This window comes from Giraffa tippelskirchi, chromosome 13 (genome assembly GCF_054371585.1).
Source record: "Giraffa tippelskirchi isolate mGirTip1 chromosome 13, T2T-mGirTip1v1.2.pri, whole genome shotgun sequence".
Taxonomy (NCBI): domain Eukaryota; kingdom Metazoa; phylum Chordata; class Mammalia; order Artiodactyla; family Giraffidae; genus Giraffa; species Giraffa tippelskirchi.
In genome coordinates, this window is record NC_137287.1 from 22,291,669 (window position 1) to 22,314,520 (window position 22,852).

Consider the following 22,852-nt stretch of genomic DNA (forward strand, 5'->3'; position numbering starts at 1 on the left):
CCATTCCAGTATTCTTGCTGGGACTATCCCGTGGACAGAGAAACCTAGTGGGATAATGTCCATGGGGTCACAAAGAGTCAGACATCAGTGAAGCAACTGAGCAAAGCACAAAAGGTTTTACACAACAAAGAAAACCATAAAAGAGATGAAAAGACCACCTTCAGAACGGAAGAAAATGTTTGCAAATGAAGCAACTGGGATTAATCTCCAAAATATACAAACAGCTCATGATACTTAACAGCATCAAAGCAAAAACCCCAATCAACAAATGGGCAGAAGACCTAAATAGACAATTCTCCAAAGAAGACATACAAATGACCAAGAGGCACATGAAAGGATGCTCAATATTACTGACTGTTAGAGAAATGCAGACTAAAACTACGGTGAGGTGTCACCTCACTCTGGGCAGAATGACCATTATCAAAAAAATCTGCAAAGAGTAAATGCTGGAGAGGGTGTGGAGAAAAGGGGACCCTCTTGTACTGTGATGAGGATGTGAACTGTTACAGCCACTATGGAGAACAGTATAGAGATTACTTAAAAAACTAAAAATAAAACCATATAATCTAGAAATCCCTCTACTTGGGCATATACCCTGAGAAAACTGTAATTCAAAAAGACACATTCACTTCAATGTTCACTGCAGCACTATTTACAGTAACCAGGACATGGGAGCAGCCTAAACATTCATTGACCTATGAGTGGATAAAGAAAACATGGTACTTTTATACAATGGGATATTCTCAGCCATAAAAAGGACTGAAATTGGATAATTTGTAGAGAAGTAAATGGACCTAGGCTCTATCACATGGAGTGAAATAAGTCAGAAAGAGGAAAACAGATTTTGTATATTAACTCATATATGTGGAATCTAGAAAATGGTACAGATGAACCTACTTGCTGGGCAGGAATAGTGATGCAGATATAGAGAACAGATGTGTGGACACAGTGTGGGGAAGGAGAGTAGAATGAATTGAGAAATTAGGATTGAAATACATACACTATCATGTGTTAAATAACTAACTATTGGGAACCTCCTCTGTAGCACAGGGAGCTCAGCTCAGTGTTCTGTGATGACCTAGATGGGTGGGATGGGTTGGAGAGAGGTCTAAGAGGGACAGAACACATGTATGCATATAGCTGATTCACTTTGTTGTACAGCAGAAACTAACACTACATTGTAAAGTGACTATACCCCAATTAAAAAATATTTATCCAGATTTTCTTTTTAACTCACTAATCTTCCTCAACTTTTTCCCCAATTATTCTCTCTCTCACTCCATGTCTCAAAAATGTTGTTGATCCTCAGGATTCAGCCCATATCCTTCTTCTCATTATTATACATACTCCAAATAGATTGTCTCACTTACTTCCACAGTTTAAATTTCACTTGTACTTTGATGAATTCCGAGAGATTTATATCTCCTATCACTACCATAGATTCCAACTGTCTATTGGATATTCTCCCATTTAAATATGTCATAAACATCTAACATTCAACATATTCTTCTCCAAATATACTCATCTCTTGTCTTTACTATCTGGACTGTCTCATTCATTGGCTCAAGATAGGTTCCTGGGCAATATCTTAGGCTCCTTTCTTTTCTTATAACCCACATTCAAATGGAGCCCAAACCTTGACAAATTTTACTTTTTCAGTATTTTTCACAATCACTTTTTAAAATCATTGTTTTATATCAAACTCCAATTATGTAAGAGCAGGTTATGTGAAATAACCATTCTTCCTCTTTTTCATTTGATCCATTTACAGGTAATCAGATTTTTTTCAGCCAGAAAGAGTAATTGCCTTTTCCCAAACTCGGGATGTTATCATGACTATTACTGTCCCTGCAGTCTGTTACATTTGAGAAAAGAATGTATATATATACATATATATACACATATATATATGTATATATACATATACATATCTATCTATCTATCTATCTATCTCAATGCTTTCTTCCATGCCCTCCGCCCATTTCTCTGGTTACCTTAGGGCATGAACTCAGTGATTAGGTCTAGAAATACCTTTCTGATATTTTCAGTGATGTTAATGCCATCAATTAACACAACTCCAGAGGTTGTGATCTCCTCTCCAGTCAACATTTTGAATGTAGCAGTTTTTCCGGCTCCATTTAATCCAAGTAATCCAAAGCACTCATACTTTAGGACTAAAAGGGAGATATTTCTCACAGCCTTTACAACTGGACACTTATAGTAAATCTGAGAAAATTAGAAGAGAACCACAATGTACTGAAGCACTGATAATGGGTCAACCACAACCATAACCCCAGACCCTGTGGACTGTTATGCATGGACAGTTTCAGAAGAGCCTTTCCCCTTTCAGTCCTCTATTTTACCAGAATGTACATAGATCCCATAGAAATCCAATGAATTAGTAATAACTACCAACAAATTCGTGGCAGGGAAGGTGGGCTAAATCTTAGTGCAAGGTTGGACATTGAATGACTTTACCTTTGTAAGTTCGTTGAAAAGCAAAGGGACAGCCCTCAACCTAGGTAACGGTTTCTGGACTCTCTTCCTTTCATTTATTACATCTTTATCCTCATATTCCTTGATTACTTGGATGGAATCTGTAGCCTATATTTTCAAGACAAAGATCACAGATTTGAATACATGTTAGACATTTTGGCTTAAAATGGGTGGCTTTTTGAAAGCTGACCTGAGGGAGTAATTTCAAAGATGTCACAAAATATTTGAGTAATTTCTATTAATGAGCCTCTCTACCAATTTCCTGAGGAGGGCATGGCAACCCACTCCAGTCTTCTTGCCTGGAGAATCGCCATGGACAGAGGACCTGGCAAGCAATAGTCCATAGGGTCACAAAGAGTTGTACACGACTGAGTGACTAAGCACAGCAACAATGTCCTGAACTCTTATGCACAAATTTATTCCTGACTTGCTTATTTTTTTCTTTTTTCTTGGTCATGTGGCATGCAGGATCTTAGTTCTCCAACTAGGGACTGAACCTGTGCTCCCTTCAGTGAAAGCCTGGAGTCTTAACCACTAGACTGCCAGGGAATTCTCACAACTTGCTTATTTTTGAAATTGTAGTCACGAACAAATTTTCTTACACGTATGAGTAAGCAGTATGTCCTTGCCAGTGACGCGGACATCTTGTGGAGAACAAGCGACAATGATACTATTACTTATTACTTAGTGCGATTTGTTACAACCAAAATATATTCAAGAGAGCATTAGGTTTAAGAGAGAAGAATGAGCTCCTTTTTTTTGATTAGGGCCCCTTATTAGTGAAGTTTGAGCTGAGTTTGGAGAATAAACAAAAATATAATGAACGAATGAAGGTAGGGCGAGGATGGAAGAAAGGCTGCTATTAGCAGTGGGAGCTTAATGAAAGTTGTGTGAGAATGAAACGACATGGTGTGTTTTGTGAATAGTAATTTGTTACTGCTTGAGCAAAATTTTGTTGTTTTGAACTGCTCATGTTTAACTCAAGTACTCACTTAATGGTAATGGTTGAGGAATGGAGCAGGAGAATATATTCAGTTCAGTAAACACGCTAATCAAAAGAGTGAGAAGAGAGCTGCTTTAATTGCTTTTTCCTTTTCCAATCTCAAAATTGATAGAATGCAAGTGGTAAGAGTGAATATCCTTGCCCAGTTTTCAGTCTCAGAGGGAAAACATTTAGTCCTTCCCAGTATGTTTACTCGGAGAAGGCAGTGGCACCCCACTCCAGTACTCTTGTCTGGAAAATCCCATGGACGGAGGAGCCTGGTAGGCTACAGTCCATGGGGTCGCTAAGAGTCGGACACAACTGAGCGACTTCACTTTCACTTTCCCTTTCATGCACTGGAGAAGGAAATGGCAACCCACTCCAGTGTTCTTGCCTGGAGAATCCCAGGGACGGGTGAGCCCGGTGGGCTGCCGTCTATGGGGTCACATAGAGTCAGACATGACTGATGCGACTTAGCAGCAGCAGCAGTATGTTTACTGCAGGCTTTACATATAAACAGATCCCACTTATAAGGTTAAGGTAGTTCCTTTCTTTCCCTTGTGTTGTAGTTTTAAAAAAAATCATAAAAGGCTGTTAAATGTCAAATGCTTTACCTGCAGTAATTGATATGAACATGTGATTTTTCTTCTTGAGATGATCAATATTGTAACATTGATTTATTTTCAAATATTAAACTAATTTTACATTCATGGAATAAACCCTACTTGTTCATTTCTTCCATATACTCCTATATTCTTTTTTTAAAAAAGATTTATTTATTTATTTTTGGTTCTATTCAAATATAGATCAGTGAGAGTTCAATTACTGAGTGAATGAACAATTAAAGTAAAAAATCCTAAGGCAAAACTCTGAGACTGTGTGAACTATGAGACCTATGTAAAGCAATAGTTAATAATCTGACTGGTAGAGACCCATCTCAGTCTAAGAATGTTAAAGTTTGAAACTAAGAAAGAGCAGGAAAAATAATCTCAACGTAATATTTATATGTTTAATCCTAGGCAATAGGAAAAAATCCTGACTGGTAGAGACCATGAAACTCTATAATTCTACACAGCTTTAAAGAAGTCAATTCTATAATTACAACCAAATACACTTCAAAAATTGTATGGACACAAAGCAGCACTTTCTATTATAGTCAGTTCATTATTATGGATTATTATCTTGTAGGCAGAGGGTTGAAAATTCAGAACTGAAAATTGAAACTAAGATGAAAGACCTGTGATTCAAATTAGTCCCAGTTAGATCTTGGTATAATTGAATGATATCTTCTTTATTAAGTAATAAAGGTAGGAATATGTTAATTTATACATTCTGACCTAATGCTGACCTTTCTTTGAGTTATATCTATAGTCTGTATTAGTTACTTACCTTCTTGTCATTCATAAATATCTTATAGACATTAAATACAATTTTATGAAAGACAAAGTTTTTCAGGTTCCAGAATGTACTTTCCAGACAAAAAAGCAAAAGCAGAAAAATTAAGCCCAAGGCAGCTGATGAAATCAAAAAGTTTGCAATCCCATGTTCTCCAAAACTGTAGACATTGTTCTTAGCTGAGGGTGATAAAAGAGATAGCCTTACTTTAAAAACTGATACAAAGTCTAAGATGACACAAAATATTAAGAAATACAGGATAAAATTAATGTTAAGTTAGAATTAGAGAAGTATAGATATGAAAAATAAGCAATTGTCTTAACATTTTTTGTCTCTCTTATTTAATCTTCCCCGATATTTATGATTATTATAACAGTTCCCCTGCAAATACTTTTTTCCTTTTTTTTTTAACCAGTTTTGATAGGCAACAACCTTACTACATGTTCAGTGAGTTTCAAAGGCTGAGCCTTGGTAAACAGAATTCTTGGCAATTAAATAAAACAAACAAAATATAGGTATTTATGGCATGTTTAGCTTTTATTGTAGGTCATGCCTACTGTCCTTAAAGTCCTTCAGAGTGAGAAGACATTTTCTTCTATAAGTGGGAAAACAGTATTGATGGCAACACTTGTGAGGAAGAAAAGAACAAAGATTAGATGTAAATAGGCAATAATTGATATTTCCCTATTTTACTACACAGAAAATTAGCTAACACAAACATCTAAATTCTAGATATGCAAATAGGAGGCATCTTTGAGATGTGAAGATAATACAATCACTCTTTTTTTAATAAGAATTGCATTTTCTGTGCCAGTATGCACACACACTATTTATTTTATTGTAATAAAATACACATAATGTAAAGTTTACATTTTAAAGTATACATTTCAGTGATACTGAGTACATTCATAATGTTGTGTGATCATCGTCACCATCTAGATCCATGATAATTTTACCATCCCAAAATAAAATTCAGAATCTATTAAGCAGTCACAGTTATCTCCCATTCCTCTAACCACTGGCAACCACCAATCTATTAATAATTTCTGTCTCTATGGTTTTTCCTATTTTGGACATTTTATATAAATGAAATCATAAAATAAATGGCCATTTGTGTCTAGATTCTTTCACTTAGCATAATGTTTTCAAAATGTTGTAGCATGTATCAGTAATTTATTTTTCTTAATTGTTGAGTAGTATTCCACTGTCTGGACATTTTGTTATCTACTTATTAGTGGATGGACATCTGGATTGCTTCCACTTTTTTATGGGAAAAAAAGTGTTATGGCTGGGTCCCCATGTTATATAGCAATTTTGTGAAGATAACACAATGGTCAGAGCAAACACACTTTTCCAACAACCTAAGAGACGGCTCTACAAATGGACATCACCAGATGGTCAATACCGAAATCAGATTGATTACATTCCTTGCAGCTGAAGATGGAGAAGCTCTATACAGTCTGCAAAAACAAGACCTGGAGCTGACTGTGGCTCAGATAATCAGCTCCTTATTGCAAAATTCAGGCTTAAATTGAAGAAAGTAGGAAAACCTCTAGGCCATTCAGGTATGACTTTAATCAAATCCCTTATGATTACACAGTGGAGATGATGAATAGATTCAAGGGATTAGATCTGGTAGACAGGGTGCCTAAAGACTATGAATGGAGGTTCATAGCATTGTACAGAAGGCAGTGATGAAAACCTTCCCAAAGAAAAAGAAATGCAAGAAGGCAAAGGGGTTGATTGAGGAGGCTTTACAAATACCTGAGGAATGAAGAGAAGTGAAAGGCAAGGGAGGAAGGCAAAGATATACCCAACCAAACACAGTGTTCTAGAGAATAGCAAGGAGAGATAAGAAGGCCTTCTTAAATGAACAATGCAAAGAAATAGAGAAAAACAGTAGAACAGGAAAGACTAGAGAGCTTTTCAAGAAAATTGGAGATATCAAGGGAACATTTCACGCATGGATGAGCACAATAAAAGACAGAAACCATAAGAATTTAACAAGAGCAGAAGAGAATAACAAGAGTGGCAAGAATGCACAGAAGAACTGTACCAAAAAGATCTCTTTGTTTGCAAGCATAATGAGAACAAGATTAACCGAACAATATAAAATAATTACATACAACCTGGAGAGTCAAGCAGAGTGATGTGGTAAGTGGAAGTGCATACATGCACATGTTTTCATGCACACAGCTAGCCTATGTCTTTTGATTGGTGCATCTAATCCATTTACATTTAAGGTAATTATCGATATGTATGATCCCATTGCCATTTTCTTAATTGTTTTGGGCTTATTTTCTGTAGATCTTTTTCTTCTCTTGTGTTTCCTGCCTAGAGAAATTCCTTTAATACTTTTGTGATGTTGGTTTGGTGGTACTGAGTTCTCTTAACTTTTGCTTGTCTGGAAAGCTGTTGATTTCTCCATCAAATCTGAATGAGAGTCTTGCTGGGTAGAGTACTCTTGGTTGTTGGTTCTTCCCATTCATCATTTTAGATATATCCTGCCATTCTCTTCTGGCTTGTAGATTTTATGTTGAGAAACTAGCTTGTAATCTTATGGGAGTTTCCTTGTATGTTATTTGTCATTTTTTCCTTGTTTTTAATATTTTGTCTTTGCCTTTAATTTTTGTCAGTTTGATTACCATGTGTCTCAGTATGTTCCTCCTTGGCTTTATCTTGCCTGGGACTTGCTGTGCTTCCTGGACTTGGTTGACTATTTCCTTTCCCATGTTAGGGAAGTTTTCAGCTATTATTCTCTCTTCAAATATTTTCTCAGGTCCTTTCTCTCTCTCTTCTCCTTCTGGGACACCTATAATGCCAATGTTGGTGCATTTAATGTTGTCCCAGAGGTCTCCTGGGCTGTCTTCACTTCTTTCACTCTTTTTTTTTTTAATATTCTGTTCTGCAGAATTGATTTCCACCATTATGTCCTCCAGGTCATTTATCCATGCTTCTGCCTCAGTTATTGAGTTATTGATTCCTTCTAGTATATTATTCATCTCTGTTTGTTTGTTTGTTAGTCCTTGTAGGTCTTTGGTAAACATTTCTTGCATCTTCTCCATTGTTTTCCTGAAGATCCTGGATCATCTTCAATATTATTATGCTGAATTATTTTTTGGAAGATTGCCTATCTCCTCTTCATTCATTTTTCTGAGGTTTTATCTTGTCCCTTGTTCTGGGACATAACTTACTGCTTTTTCATCCTGAATAACTTTCTGTAATGTGGTTTTGTTTTACCCACTGTGGGACTGTGGTTCTTCTTGCTTCTTCTGTCTGATCTCTGATGGAGGAGGCTAAGAGGCTTGTGTAAGCTTCCTGATGGGAGGGACTGGCAGTGTCAAAAACTGGGTCCTGGTCTGGTGGGCAGGGCCTTGCTCAGTAAAGATTTAATCCAATTATCTGCCGATGGATGGGGTTGTGCTCCCCCTTCGGTAGTCGTTTAACCTGAGGCAATCCAGCCCTAGGTTCTACAGGTATCCAAGAGGGCTTAGGCCAAGGAGGACCTTCCCAGACTTTTGCTGCCAGTGGCACCATCCCTGTGGTGAGCCCCTGCTGATCCATACCTCCACAGGAGACCCTCCAACACTAGCAGGTAGTTTTGTTTCAGTCTCCTGTGGGTCACTGCTCCTTTCCGCTGGGTCTTGGTATGTGCAAGATTTTTTTGTGTCCTCCACGACCGAAGTCTGTTTCCCCTAGCCCTGTGGAAGTCTTATAATCAAATTCCACTGTCCTTCAAGATCAGATCCCTGAGGATTCCCAGTCCCTTTGTAGGATCCCCAGGCTTGGAAGCCTGACATGGAGCTCAAAACCTTCACAACAATGGGAAAGCTCATTTGGTATTATTGTTCTCCAATTTGTGGATCATCCACCTGGTGGGTATGGGATTTAATTTTATCTTGATTGTACCACTTCTACCATTTTGCTGCAGCTTCTTCTTTGTCTTTGGATGTGGGATATCTTTTTGGTGGGTTCCAGGTTCCTTCTGTTGATGGTTGTTCAGAAGTTATTTGCTATTTTAGTGCTCTTGCAGTAGAAGATGAGCACACATCCTTCTACTCTGCCATTTTGAACTGGAAGGGGGAAAAAGGTCTTAATGACCTGGATAACCATGATGGTGTTCACTCACCTAGAGCCAGATATCCTGGAGTGTGAGGTCAAGTGGGCCTTTGGAAAGATTACTATGAACAAAGTTAGTGGAGGAGATGGGATTTCAGCTGAACTATTTAAAATCCTAAAAGATGATGTTGTCAAAGTGCTCCTCCACTCAATATGTCAGCAAATTTGGAAAAATCAGCAGAGGCCACAGGACTGGAAAAGGTCAGTTTTCATTCCAATTCCAAAGAATGGCAATGCTAAAAAATGTTCAAACAATTGTACAATTGGGCTCATTTCACATGCTAGTAAGGTTATGCTTAAAATCCTGCAAGCTAGGCTTCAGCAGTACATGAACTGAATGTGTTGGGTATACACACATTTACAATTGTTATATCTTCTTGCTAGATTGATCCCTTTATCATTATGTACTGCCTTTCTTTTTCTCTTTTTACACCCTTTGGCTTAAAGTCTATTTTATCTGATAAAAGTATTGCTACCCCTGCTTTCTTTTTGTTTCCATCTGCATGGAATATCTTTTTTCATCTCCTCATTTTGAGTCTTTAGATCTGAAGTGAGTCTGTTGTAGACAACATATACAGGAGTATTTTTTTTTAAATCTATTCAGCCACTCTATGTCTTTTGATTGAAGTATTTCATTCATTTTCATTTAAAGTAATTATTGATAGGTAGGTACTTATTGCCATTTTAAATTTTGTTGTTTTTATAATTCTTTTTAGCTCCTTTCTTCTTTTTCTCTCTTCCCTTGTGATTTAACTACTGTATTTAGTGTTATATTGGATTACGTTCTCTTTTTTGTGTGTCTCTATTATGGGTATTTGATTTGTGGTTACCATGAGGTTCATATATTATATAACAATATTTTATATACCTGAGCTTCCCTGGTGGCTCAGTGATAAAGAATTTGCCTGCCAATGCAGGAGACTTGGGTTCAATCCCTGGATTGGGAAGATCCCCTGGGAAAGGAAATGGCAACCCCCTTAAGAGTTCTTGCCTGAGGCAATTCCATGGACAGAGAAGACTGGTGGGCTACAGTACATGGGATTGCAGAAGAGTTGGACATGACTTAGGGACTAAACAACAACAACATGATTAAGTTGATGATCTTTTAAATTAAAACATATTCTATCACAACCCTATACTTTTACTACCACATTTAATTTTTTATCATATTTTACATCTTTTTTTAAATTATCTTTTAACTACTTATTGTGGATATAGGTGATCTCACTCATTGTTCTTTTAAGCTTCCAATTATCTTTATGAGTGATTGACCCTTATCTTTGCCTTAACCAATGAGATTTTTTTCCCTTCATAATTTTCATATATCAAATTGTGTCCTTCTTTTCCACTTACAGAAGTCCTTTTAATATTTCTCATAAGATCAGTTTAGTGGTGCTGAGCTGCTGAACTCTTTTAGTTCTTGCTTGTCTGTAAAAATCTTTATCTCTCCTTCAAGTATGAATGCCAATCTAGTGGGTAGAGCATTCTTTTTTCTTTTTCTTTCATCCCTATATGTATATCATGTCACTCCCTTCTGCAAAGTTTCTGCTCAAAAGTTAGCTGCTAGTCTTACGAGAGTTCATTTGTATGTGTCTACTTGCTTTTCTCTTGCTGCTTTTAAGATTCTCTCTTTACCTTTAATTTTTGACATTTCAATTATAATGTCTTGGTATGGACCTCTTTGGGCTTCCCAGGTGGTGTCAGTAATAAAGAATCTGCTGCCTGCTAATGCAGGAGACATAAGTGAGGCTGGTTCAATCCCTGCATTGGGAAGAACCCTTGGAGGAGGGCACAACAACCCATTAGAGTATTTTTGCTTGAAGAATCCCATGGACAGAGGAGCTGGGTGGGCTACAGTCCATAGGGTTGCAAAGAGTTGGACAGGTCTGAAGTGACTTAGCATGCACACATTCACACATGGACCTCTTTGGGTTCAACTTTTGTGGGACTGTCTGTATTTCCTGGGTCTGGATGTCTGTTTGCCCAGGTTAGCAAAGTTTTCAGCTATTTTTTTGAAGAAGTTCTTGGCTTCCCTCTCTCTTCTCCTTCTGAGACCTGTAAAACGCAATCATTAGTACTTGATGTCCCACAGGCCTCTTAAGGTATCCCCACTTTTTTCTATTCTTTTTTGTTCTGTTCAACTTTGGAGGTTTCCACTACTCTCTCTTCAAGATCACTGATCCATTCCTTTGTATCATCTAATCTATTGTTCGGAGAAGGCAATGGCACCCCACTCCAGTACTCTTGCCTGGAAAATCCCATGGATGGAGGAGCCTGGTAGGCTGCAGTCCATGGGGTCACTAAGAGTCGGACACAACTGAGCGACTTCACTTTCACTTTTCACTTTCGTGCATTAGAGAAGGAAATGGCAACCCACTCCAGTGTTCTTGCCTGGAGGATCCCAGGGACGGGGGAGCCCGGTGGGCTGCCGTCTATGGGGTCACACAGAGTCGGACACAACTGAAGTGACTTAGCAGCAGTAGCAGCAATCTATTGTTAATTCCTCTAGTGCATCTTTTATTTCAGTTATTGTATTCTTCATCTGTTTGCTTTTTCTTCTCTTTTTCCAACTGTTTGTTGAAATTCTCACTTTGTTTATCTATTCTTCTCTTGAGTTTGGTGAGTGTTTTTACAATCATCACTTTGAATTTTTCATCTGGTAGGTTGCTATCTCTACTTTGTTTTTTTCTCTAAGTTGGTTACTGTTGTTACTTCCTTTGGCATGTATTCTTCTGTTCCTCATTTTGTCCAGTTCTCTGTGTTTATGTCTATGTAATAGTCTGGTTATGTCTCCCAATCTTGGGGAAGTGGCATTATGCAGCATGTTCCATGGGGGCAGAAGCATGCTTCTCTCTGGTCACCAGAGCTACATGCTCTTGGGGTGCCTCCTGTGTGGGCTCTGTGCACTCTTCTGTTGTTTGGGGGGCAACTACTGTTGGTTGCCCTGATAGTCAGTCTTGCCCTCAACCCTGTGACTCTGCTGCCCTGTTGGAGGGCAGAGTAAACTTCCATATGGTTAGCTGTGCTGCATAGCAGTGTGTGACTACTTCAGGCTTGCTAGTAACTGGGGCAGTCTCCCTACATGGTTGACTGTGTGGCCCAGAGGTATAAGAGTTCCTGCACTGCTGGCTGAGAAGCCAATCAGTTTGCAGCTGCTGTGGGTTCACTAATGGAAGGACTCCAAAATGGTGATTTCCTGCCCTGGTGTCATTGAGGAAGATTGAACTCTATCAAATGGCTGCTGCCAGTATGTCTGTCCCAAGCACAAGTCTCAGTTGCCTCCTGTCTCTCTGAGAGACTCTCCAAGATTAGCAAGTGAATTTGAGCTAGGCTCCTTTCAAAGTACTTCCTCTGCACTGGGACTCAGAGCACTGAGATTTTTCATGTGTCCTATAAAGGTCTCTGTTGTCTGTACCCCTTCAGCTCTCTTGAATATAAGCCCCACTGGTTTTTCAAAGTCAGAATTTTTGGTGCAAGATCTCCAGGCTGAAGAGCCCAATATGGGGCTTGGACCCCCAGCTGCCTGGGGGAAGACCCCCATAATGATATTATTCCTGGGGACCCACTTAAACTCAAAAGCTTTTGCACAGCAAAGGAAACAATAAATAAAATGAAAAGACAACCCACATATTGGGAGAAAATATTTGCAAATGATGTGACTGACAGAGGATTAATCTCCAAAATTTGCAAACAGCTTATGATGCTTAATAGCATCAAAACAAACAATCTGCTGAAAAAAATGGGCAGACCTGAATAGACATTTCTCCAAAGAGGACGTACAAATGGCCAATAGGCACATGAAAAGATGTTCAACATCAATAGTTGTTAGAGAAATGCAATCAAAACTACAAGAGATATCACCTCACACTGGTCAGAATGGCTATCATCAAAAAATCCACAAACAAATGCTGGAGAGGGTGTGGAGAGAAGGAAACCCTCCTGCACTGTTGGTAGGAAATGTAAGTTGGTAGAGGCACTATGGAGAACAGTATGGAGCTTCCTTAATAAAACTAAAAGTAGAGCTACCACATGACCCTGCAATCCCACTCCTGGGCATATATCCAGAGAAATACATGGCCTGAAAAGATACACTCACCCCAGTGTTCACTGCAGCATTGTTTGCAATAGCCAAGACATGGAAGCAACCAAAATGTCCATTGACAGAGGAAAGGATAAAGAAGATGTGGTACATTTATACAATGGTATATTTGTTGTTGTTGTTCAGTTACTAAGTTGTGTCCAACTCTTTGCAACCCCATGGACTGCAGCACACCAGACCCCTGTCCCTCACCACCTCCCAGAGTTTGCCCACATTCATGGAATGGAATATTATTCAGCCATTAAAAAGAATGCAGTAATTCCATTTGCAGCAACATGGATGGACCAAGAAAGTGTCATACTGAGTGAAGTAAGTCAGACAGAGAATGAGAAATATCATATGACTTCCCTTATATGTGGAATCTAAAAAAGAAATGATACAAATGAACTTACTTACAAAACAGAAAGAGACTCACAGACTTACAAAATGAACTATGGTTGCTGGGGGTGAGGTGGGGAAGGACAGTAAGGGACTTTGGGAAGGTCATGTACACACTGCTATATTTAAAATGGATAACGAGCAAAGACCATGTGTATAGCACATGGAACTCTGCTAAATGTTATGTGCCAGCCTGGATGGTTGAGAGGCTTGTGGAGAATGGATTCATGTATATGTATGGCTGAGTCCCTTCGCTGTTCTCCTGAAACTACTACAATGTTGTTAGTCAGCTGTATCCTAATACAAAATGTTTTAAAAAAAAAAAAAAAAAAAAAAACAGTAGAAAAATAAAACAAAAATAAAAGAAGTTGGTTTTAATTTACAGCAATTTACCTTCAATTGGAGAAGGCAATGGCACCCCACTCCAGTACTCTTGCCTGGAAAATCCCATGAACGGAGGAGCTTGGTAGGCTGCAGTCCATGGGGTCGCTGAGAGTCAGACACGACTGAGAGGCTTCAATTTCACTTTACACTTTCATGCATTGGAGAAGGAAATGGCAACCCACTCCAGTGTTCTTGCCTGGAGAATCCCAGGGACGGGAGAGCCCGGTGGGCTGCCGTCTATGGGGTCGCACAGAGTCGGACACGACTGAAGCAACTTAGCAGCAGCAGCAGCAGCAATTTACCTTCAATAGTAATCAAAATCTCTGCTCCTATACATCTTCAAAACTCCTTTACCATATTGTTTACACAAATTACAACTTTAAACACTGTATGCCCATTAACATACATTTACTACTGTTATATGTGTTTGCCTTTTAAATTATATTAAAAATGAGCTCTAGATGAAAATTCAATAATAGTGGTTTTTAATATTTTCTTATGTAGTTGCCTTTAAAAGTGTTTATTTTTCCACAAAGTTTCAAACTACCATCTAATATCATTTCATTTCAGGCAAAGAATTTCCTTTTAGCTTTTTGTAAGAGCAGGTCTACTAGCATAAAACTATATCTATATCAGCAAGATAGGGATAGGGGATTAAAAGGCACAAACTACCATGTATAAAACAAATAAGCTAAAATGATATGTTGTATAACACGGAGAATATAGCCAATATTTTATAATAAATAGAAATGGAATATAACCTTTAAAAATTGTGGCTATTTTGCACACTTTAAACTTACATTATATAGGTTTATAAACTTATAATTATAAACTTATATTTTACATCAACTATACCATGATAATAAAAAACCAAGCTTTTGTTTATCTAGGAATGTTTTAATATCCCTTACATTTTTTAAACAAGAGACTAGCTGGAAATGGAATTCTTGATAGTTTTGTTTTTCTTTTGTCCACTGTCTTCTGCCTTCCATGCTTCCGACGAGAAACTGGATGCTGATGTTAATGGGGAGCCATTGTTCGTGGATGGATCTTTTGCTCTTTTGCTCTTTTCAAGGTTCTTGATTTGTCTTTGCCTTTCAACAGTTTGGTTATGTTATGTCTCAGTGTGGAATTCTGAGTTTATCCTGTTTGGAGTTAATTAACTTTCAGATGTGCTGATTTTTCACCATATGGTTCTATTCATTATTTCTTCCACTATTCTTTCTCTTCTTTCCTTCTGGGACTCCCATAATGCATTGTTGGTTCATTTAATGGAGTCCCATCAATTGCTGAGGATGTTTATTTTTCTTCATTCTATTTTATTTCTGCTCATCAATTATCCTGCTTTGAAGTTCAGTGATTTTTCTACCTGCTATTGAACAACTCTAGTAAACTTTTTATTTTAGTTATTATACTTTGTCACTCCAGGGTTTCTATTTGTTTCCTTTTTATAATTTATATCTTTTTATTGATATTGTTTTTTTGGTAAGACATTATTATCCTGATTTCCTTTAGCTCTTTACCCATAATTTCATATAACTGAAGATATTTAAGATTGTTGATTTGCAGTCTGTCAGTAAATCTAATGCTTGAACTTCCTTTGGGACATTTTCTGTTATCTTCTTTCTCTTTTTCTGTTAGAGTCTTATTTTTCTTCTTCATGTTTCTCAAAGATTTTGTCAAAAACTGGACATCTTGAGTTATGATATGGTAATTCTGGGGCTTCCCAGGTGGTGCTAGTGGTAAAGAACCCTCCTGCCAATGCAGGAGACACAAGAAATGCTGGTTCCATTCCTGGGCTGAAAAGATCCCCTGGAGGAGGGCAGCCAAACCACTTCAGTGTTCTTGCCTGGAGAATCCCATAGACAGAGGAGCCTGGCAGGCTATATAGTCCATAGGGTTGCAAACAGCTGGACACAACCAAAGTGACTTAGCACGCATGCATGCATGTAATTCTGAAAATTAGATTCTCCTCTCTCCTAGGTTTATTGTTTTTGATTTTTGTGGGTTGTACTTATTTGTTTAGTAACTTTTGTAAACTGTTTTTGTAAAGACTGTATTTTGTTGTTTTTGATCACTGGAGTTTCTGTTCTGCTAACTTATCTATTAGCTGCGATTTGATGGAAATGTCCTTAAATGTTTGGAGCAAAAAAAACACACACACAAACCAAACTTTTCCTATCCTTTTTAGATTAGCTGTGAGTTGGGGCTCTCTTAAAATGATTAACCAGTCCATGTACAATTTTTATTTAGTCCACATATCTTGCTTATGCAGGGCCTAAAGATCAGAGAGTTTATTCATAAAGTCTTATCAGGTTTCAGCCTTGAATCTGCATATAGCACTCTAAATTATCCGTTGCAAATGGGAGTTTTTGTAATTATTTATTCCCCTCACACTCAGTCACTTTCCCCAGCCTCTTACTTCTTAGGCTTTTCTTTCTTGCCACTTGCTTTCCTTTTCTTGTCACTTGCCCTAGGTGGCTGTGATTAGCATATCCCTTTAAATGTTTTTGACAAAGCTGCCCAGGAGGTGGCTCCGGCCCTCAGAAAGTTCCAAGAAGAGCTAAACAGTGCACCTCCTGAACTGATCCACTGGGTCACTGCCAGACAGATCTAAAAACAACCACAATTCTTTGAGAACAAAAATTGTTCTTTGCCCCTTCTGGTGCAAGAAAACACACCAGGAATGCAGGTTACTATCATCACAGTTACTGCTGCCTAGCTGGCAAATGGGAAGGTAGGCAGGTAAGTTAAAACTCTACATTGCTTTCTTGACAAAACTGAGCAGCTTCTTTCTTCATTTTCTACTTCTCTGCTTTTTGCAAGTTTTTGATTAAATTTCAGAGTTCCAGAAAATTGATTCTGACAGTTTTTGCCACCTTAATCCTTGTTTCAAGGGAGGGATAGATCCTTGGAGATACCTACTCTGTCACTTTCAGTTTCAATTTATTTTTATATACTGATTTTTGGTTTTAATTCAGCAATCTAGCTAAAGATTCTAAATATTCTAGTATTTTATCTGTAGAGTTTTAAATAGTTCATGCCATATATATATATAGAATTTCAAATATTACTTTATCTCAGTGTTCATACTTTAAAATTATTTAAAAATGTAACATAAAATGAGCTCTCAGGAACCTTCCACTTAACAAAATAACCTAAACATTATTAATAGCTTTCTTCTAACTATGTTCTCCTTGATTTTAGATAGTAGATAGTATCTACATTCCAGAAATACTTATTTCTTTGGAAATTTTCTAATATAATTTGACCAGAGACATGCATTTCTATAAATATTATGTTGTTTGTAATAGTCTGTTTTTGAGGTTTATAAGAAATAGCATCATGTTGTTTATAGTCATCACAGCAAGGCTTAAAAATTATTTATTGTGTTTCTAAGATTTATTCATATTGTTTACAGCTGAAGTTCACACATTTCCACTCCTCTATGATACTCCATTATGTAGGGAGAAAAGCCTTAATTTGTCATTACATTCTGCTGTTAATAGACATAAGTTATTTCCATTTCTTTTTGCAACTACAGATATTGCTGAAGAAAATATTTATTAAGGTTTTCCATCTTGGAGTAAAAATATTGGTAATTGGCATGTCAAACTTGGCTAGTGCTAACTCATTTTTCAAAGTAGGAAATTATTTTCACTCATAATATGTGAGTAGTTCCATTTCTCTACATTGTAATGCTTCTTGACCTCAGACTTGTATATTTTTGTTTAGTGATAGTTCATTGTGGTCCAAGTTCATAGTTCTTTGATCACTAATGAGGTTTATGATAACTCCATATAGGCCATTTTTGGACCACATTTTATTCTTTTTTTTTTCTGTGAAATTCTTCTTCATGTCTTTATTCTCCCATTTTATTCTAGATAGCATAATTTGTCTTAATTTATCATTCTTATTCCAGATAGTAATGCTTTGTTAATTATGTATGTGTTAACAAATATATTTGCTACTGAGGCTTTTATTTATTTAGAATGCCTTTAAATTAACAGTTTTAAATTTTAATGTTCTCAATTTATAAATCCTTTCTTTATACTTCAGGGAATTTTGTACTTATTTTCTTATCTAGATGTCATAAAACTATTTTAACATATTTTCTTATAAAATTCTTGAACTTTACCCTCTCTATTTCCTATGTCCACCTAGATTTTTTTGTGTGTGTCTGTACAGGCTTCAACAGTACATGAACCATGAAATTCCAGATGTTCAAGCTGGTTTTAGAAAAGGCAGAGGAACCAGAGATCAAATTGCCAACATCCATTGGATCATCGAAAAAGCAAGTTAGTTCCAGAAAAACATCTACTTCTGCTTTATTGACTATGCCAAAGCCTTTGACTATGTGGATCACAAGAAACTGTGGAAAATTCCTAAAGAGATTGGAATACCAGATCACCTTACCTGCCTCCTGAGAAACCAGTATGCAGGTCAGGAAGCAACAGTTAGAACCGGACGTGGAACAACAGATTGGTTCCAAATCGGGAAAGGAGTATGTCAAGGCTGTATATTGTCACCCTACTTATTTAACTTAAATGCAGAGTACATCATGCGAAATGCCAGGCTGGATGAAGCACAAGCTGGAATCAAGATTGCTGGGAGAAATATCAATAATCTCAGATACGCAGATGACATACCACCCTTATGGCAGAAAGTGAAGAAGAACTAAAGAGCCTCTTGTTGAAAGTGAAAGAGGAGAGTGAAAAAGTTGGCTTAAAGCTCATCATTCAGAAAACTAAGATCATGGCATTCAGTCCTATCATTTCATGGCAAATAGATGGGGAAACAGTGGAAACAGTGTCAGACTTTATTTTGTTGGGCTCCAAAATCACTGCAGATGGTGACTGCAGCCATGAAATTAACAGACGATTGCTCCTTGGAAGAAAAGCTGTGACAAACCTTGAGAGCCTATTAAAAAGCAGAGACATTACTTTGCCAACAAAGTCTGTCTAGTCAAAGCTATGGTTTTTCCAGTAGTCATGTATGGATGTGAGAGTTAGACTATAAAGAAAGCTGAGTGCTGAAGAATTGATGCTTTTGAACTGTGGTGTTGGAGAAGACTCTTGAGAGTCCCTTGGACTGCAAGGAGATCCAACCAGTCAATCCTGAAGGAAATCAGTCCTGATTATTCATTGGAAGGACTGATGCTGAAGCTGAAACTCCAATACTTTGGCCACCTGATGCAATGAACCGACTCACTGGAAAAGACCCTGATGCTGGGAAAGATTGAAGGTGGGAGGAGAACAGAGGATGAGAGGTTGGATGGCATCACCAACTTGATGGACATAAGTTTGAGTAAGCGAAGCCTGATGTTCTGCAGTCCATGGGGTCACAACGAGTTTGACATGACTGAGCTACTGAACTGAACTGAACTGTACAGAATATGGATCCACCTTTTTTTCCCTTTTCTGGAAATACACTATCTTACTAGCATTTATTTAATGGTGTATTTTTGCCCAATAATATATGATGCCATCTCCTTTATACATCAAAATTCCATACATGCCTTGGCATATTTGAAGGCTCCCTTTTAATCTAATTGTTCATTTACTTCTATCTCTATATATCTTTTAAGTCATTATGTTTACAAATATTTACATTTCAAATCTTAGGGAATTGAATCAATACCAGAAAAGGCACCTATCAAGAAAATATCAAGTCTTATTTTAAAAGTAAATTTTACTAAATATTGAGCAAAGGGATGTTTTACATAAGCTAGTCAGCTGAATAAAAAAACTTGAAAATACTCCACAATTCATTATCTGTTACTAGTATAAACTCCATATACAGTGCAAACATGGACACTATGAAAAACAAAATAGCAGGTCAATCTTTCTCATAAACATAGATTAAAAAATTCATAGGACTATTCATCCACTTCAGTGATGAATAATCTTGCATTTTAAAAGCTAATGAAGCAGCCTAGATGCCCATCAGCAGATGAATGGATAAGGAAGCTGTGGTACATATACACAATGGAATATTACTCAGCCATTAAAAAGAATACATTCGAATCAGTTCTAATGAGGTGGATGGAACTGGAGCCTATTATACAGAGTGAAGTAAGCCAGAAAGAAAAACACCAATACAGTATACTAGCACATACATATGGTATTTAGTCAATCGGTAAAGATAACCCTGTATGCGAGACATCACAAGAGACACAGATAAATAGAACAGTATTATGGACTCTATGGGAGAGGGCAAGGGTGGGATGATATGGGAGAATAGCATGGAAGCATGTAAATTATCATATGTGAAGCGAATCGCCAGTCCAGGTTCAATGCATGATACAGGGTGCTCGGGGCTGGTGCACCGGGATGACACGGTGCACCGGGATGACCCGGAGGGATGGGATGGGGAGGGAGGTGGAAAGGGGGGTCTGGAAGGGGAAAACATGTACACCCACGGTGGATTCATGTCAATGTATGGCAAAACAAATACAATATTGTAAAGTTAAAAAATAAAAAATTAACTAAAAAAAAAAGCTAATGAAAAACTCAATTTGAAATGATTAAAAACTGTCAAGTATTATAAGCTGGTGTTTAAGATGCTTGTAAATATTATTTATGTTTTTAATTTTGTAAAATAAAGGTAAAAAACTCATATGAAATATTAACAAGTGGAATAGACAGATACACAGACAATTGGGTTTATTTCAGGAATGCAAAGTGTTTAACATTTTAAAAATATATTAATATAGTTGTACAGCTTCCCTCATAGCTCAGTTGGCTAAGAATCTGCCTGCGATGCAGAAGACCCGGGTTTGATTCCTAGGTTGGGAAGATCCCCTGGAGAAGGAAATGCCAACCCACTCCAGTATTTTTGCCTGGAGAATCCCATGGACAGAGGAGCCTGGAAGGCTACAGTCCATGAGGTCGCAAGAGTCAGATATGACTTAGCAACTAAACCACCACCAACACCACCACAGTTCAGTTCAGTTCAGTTCAGTCGCTCAGTCTTGTCTGACTCTTTGTGACCATGTGAGCTGCAGCACGCCAGGCCTCCCTGTCCAAGATCAACTCCCGGAGCCTACCCAAATTCATGTCCATTGAGTCAGTGATGCCATCCAACCATCTCATCTTCTGTCGTCCTCTTCTCCTGCCCTCAATCTTTCCCAGCATCAGGGTCTTTTCAAATGAGTCAACTCTTCGCATCAGGTGGCCAAAGTATTGGAGTTTCAGTTTCAACATCTGTCCTTCCAATGAACACCCAGGACTGATCTCCTTTAGGATGGACTGGTTGGATCTCCTTACAGTCCAAAGGACACTCAAGAGTCTTCTCCAACACCACAGTTCAAAAGCATCAATTCTTCAGCGCTCAGCTTTCTTTATAGTCCAACTCTCACAGCTATACACGACTACTGGAAAAACCATAGCCTTGACTAGACGGACCTTTGTTGGCAAAGTAATGTCTCTGCTCTTTAATATGTTGTCTAGGTTGGTCATGACTCTCCTTCCAAGGAGTAAGCGTCTTTAATTTCATGGCTGCAATCACCATCTGCAGTGATTTTGGAGCACCAAAAAATAAAGTCTCTCACTGTTTCCACTGTTTCCCCATCTATTTGCCATGAAGTGATGGGACCATATGCCATGATCTTAGTTTTCTGAATGTTGAGCTTTAAGCCAACTTTTTCACTCTCCTCTTCCACTTTCATCAAGAGCCTCTTTAGTTCTTCTTAGCTTTATGCCATAAGGGTGGTGTCATCTGCATATCTGAGGTTATTGATATTTCTCCCAGCAATCTTGATTCCAGCTTGTGCTTCCTCCAGCCCAGCATTTCTCATGATGTACTCTGCATATAAGTTAAATAAGCAGGGTGACAATATACAGCTTTGACGCACTCCTTTTCCCATTTGGAACCAGTCTGTTGTTCCATGTCCAGTTCTAACTGTTGCTTCCTGACCTGCATACAGGTTTCTCAAGAGGCAGGTCAGTGTTCGTAGTGATGCTTCCTAAGGCCCACTTGACTTCGCATTCCAGGATGTCTGGCTCTAGGTGAGTGATCACACCATCGTGATTAACTGGGTCGTGAAGATCTTTTTGTACAGTTCTTCTGTGTATTCTTGCCAGCTCTTCTTAATATCTTCTGCTTCTGTCAGGTCCATACCATTTCTGTCTTTTATTGTGCCCATCTTTGCATGAAATGTTCCCTTGGTATCTCTAATTTTCTTGAAGAGAGCTCTAGTCTTTCCCATTCTATTGTTTTCCTCTATTTCTTTGCATTGATCGCTGAGAAAGGCTTTCTTATCTTTCCTTGCTATTCTTTGGAGCTCTGCATTCAAATGGGCATATCTTTTCTTTTCTCCTTTGCTTTTCACTTCTTTTCTTTTTACAGCTATTTGTAAGACCTCCTCAGACAGCCATTTTGCTTTTTTTGCATTTATTTTTCCTGGGGATGGTTTTAATCCCTGTCTCCTGTACAATGTCACAAACCTCTGTCCATAGTTCATCAGGCACTCTGTCTATCAGATCTAGTCCCTTAAATCTATTTGTCACTTCCACTGTATAATCATAAGAGATTTGATTAAGGTCATACCTGAATGGTTCAGTGGTTTTCCCCACTTTCTTCAATTTAAGTCTGAATTTGGCAATGAAGAGTTCATGATCTGAGCCACAGTCAGCTCCTGATGGCCAAAGCCACATGGTGATCTCATATAGTCATACAACATATTTAAAATAAAATGCCTCATACTTAGCACTCTCTAACCTAAAAAGAGAACATAACAAATATTCAAGCATCATAATCAACAGTGAAGTTACTGAGGTGTAGAGCCAACAAGTTGCAGAGCCAGTATTCATCTCAGGCCATATGACTCCAGGCCATCCTCTTACTATACTGCCTTTATATAAACATAATAGTAAATTAGTGGGAAATCAACAACACCAATTACAACGAGGGCTTCCTTGGTGGCTCAGTGGTAAAGAATCTGACTGCTAAAGCAGAAAACACAGGTTCAATCCCTGAATCATGAAGATCCCCTGCAG

At 37.9% G+C, this 22,852-nt stretch overlaps 1 protein-coding gene across 9 annotated transcripts in view; it reads right to left on the reverse strand.

Annotated features, from left to right (window-relative positions):
- The window catches only part of LOC145531643 (phospholipid-transporting ATPase ABCA3-like), a 200,625-nt gene that overhangs the window by 27,016 nt on the left and 150,757 nt on the right, over positions 1-22,852 (reverse strand). For all 9 annotated transcript variants that reach the window (XR_014072620.1, XR_014072619.1, XM_081554583.1 and 6 more), the window contains 3 exons: positions 4,868-5,052; positions 2,479-2,604; positions 2,032-2,226 (listed from right to left, as the gene is read on the reverse strand). Coding sequence is in view for 7 of the 9 variants with exons in the window: in XM_081554583.1 (XP_081410709.1) it covers positions 2,032-2,226; positions 2,479-2,604; positions 4,868-5,052 (506 nt within the window). In the remaining 2 variants the exon portion in view is untranslated. The remainder of the gene's footprint in view (positions 1-2,031; positions 2,227-2,478; positions 2,605-4,867; positions 5,053-22,852) is intronic.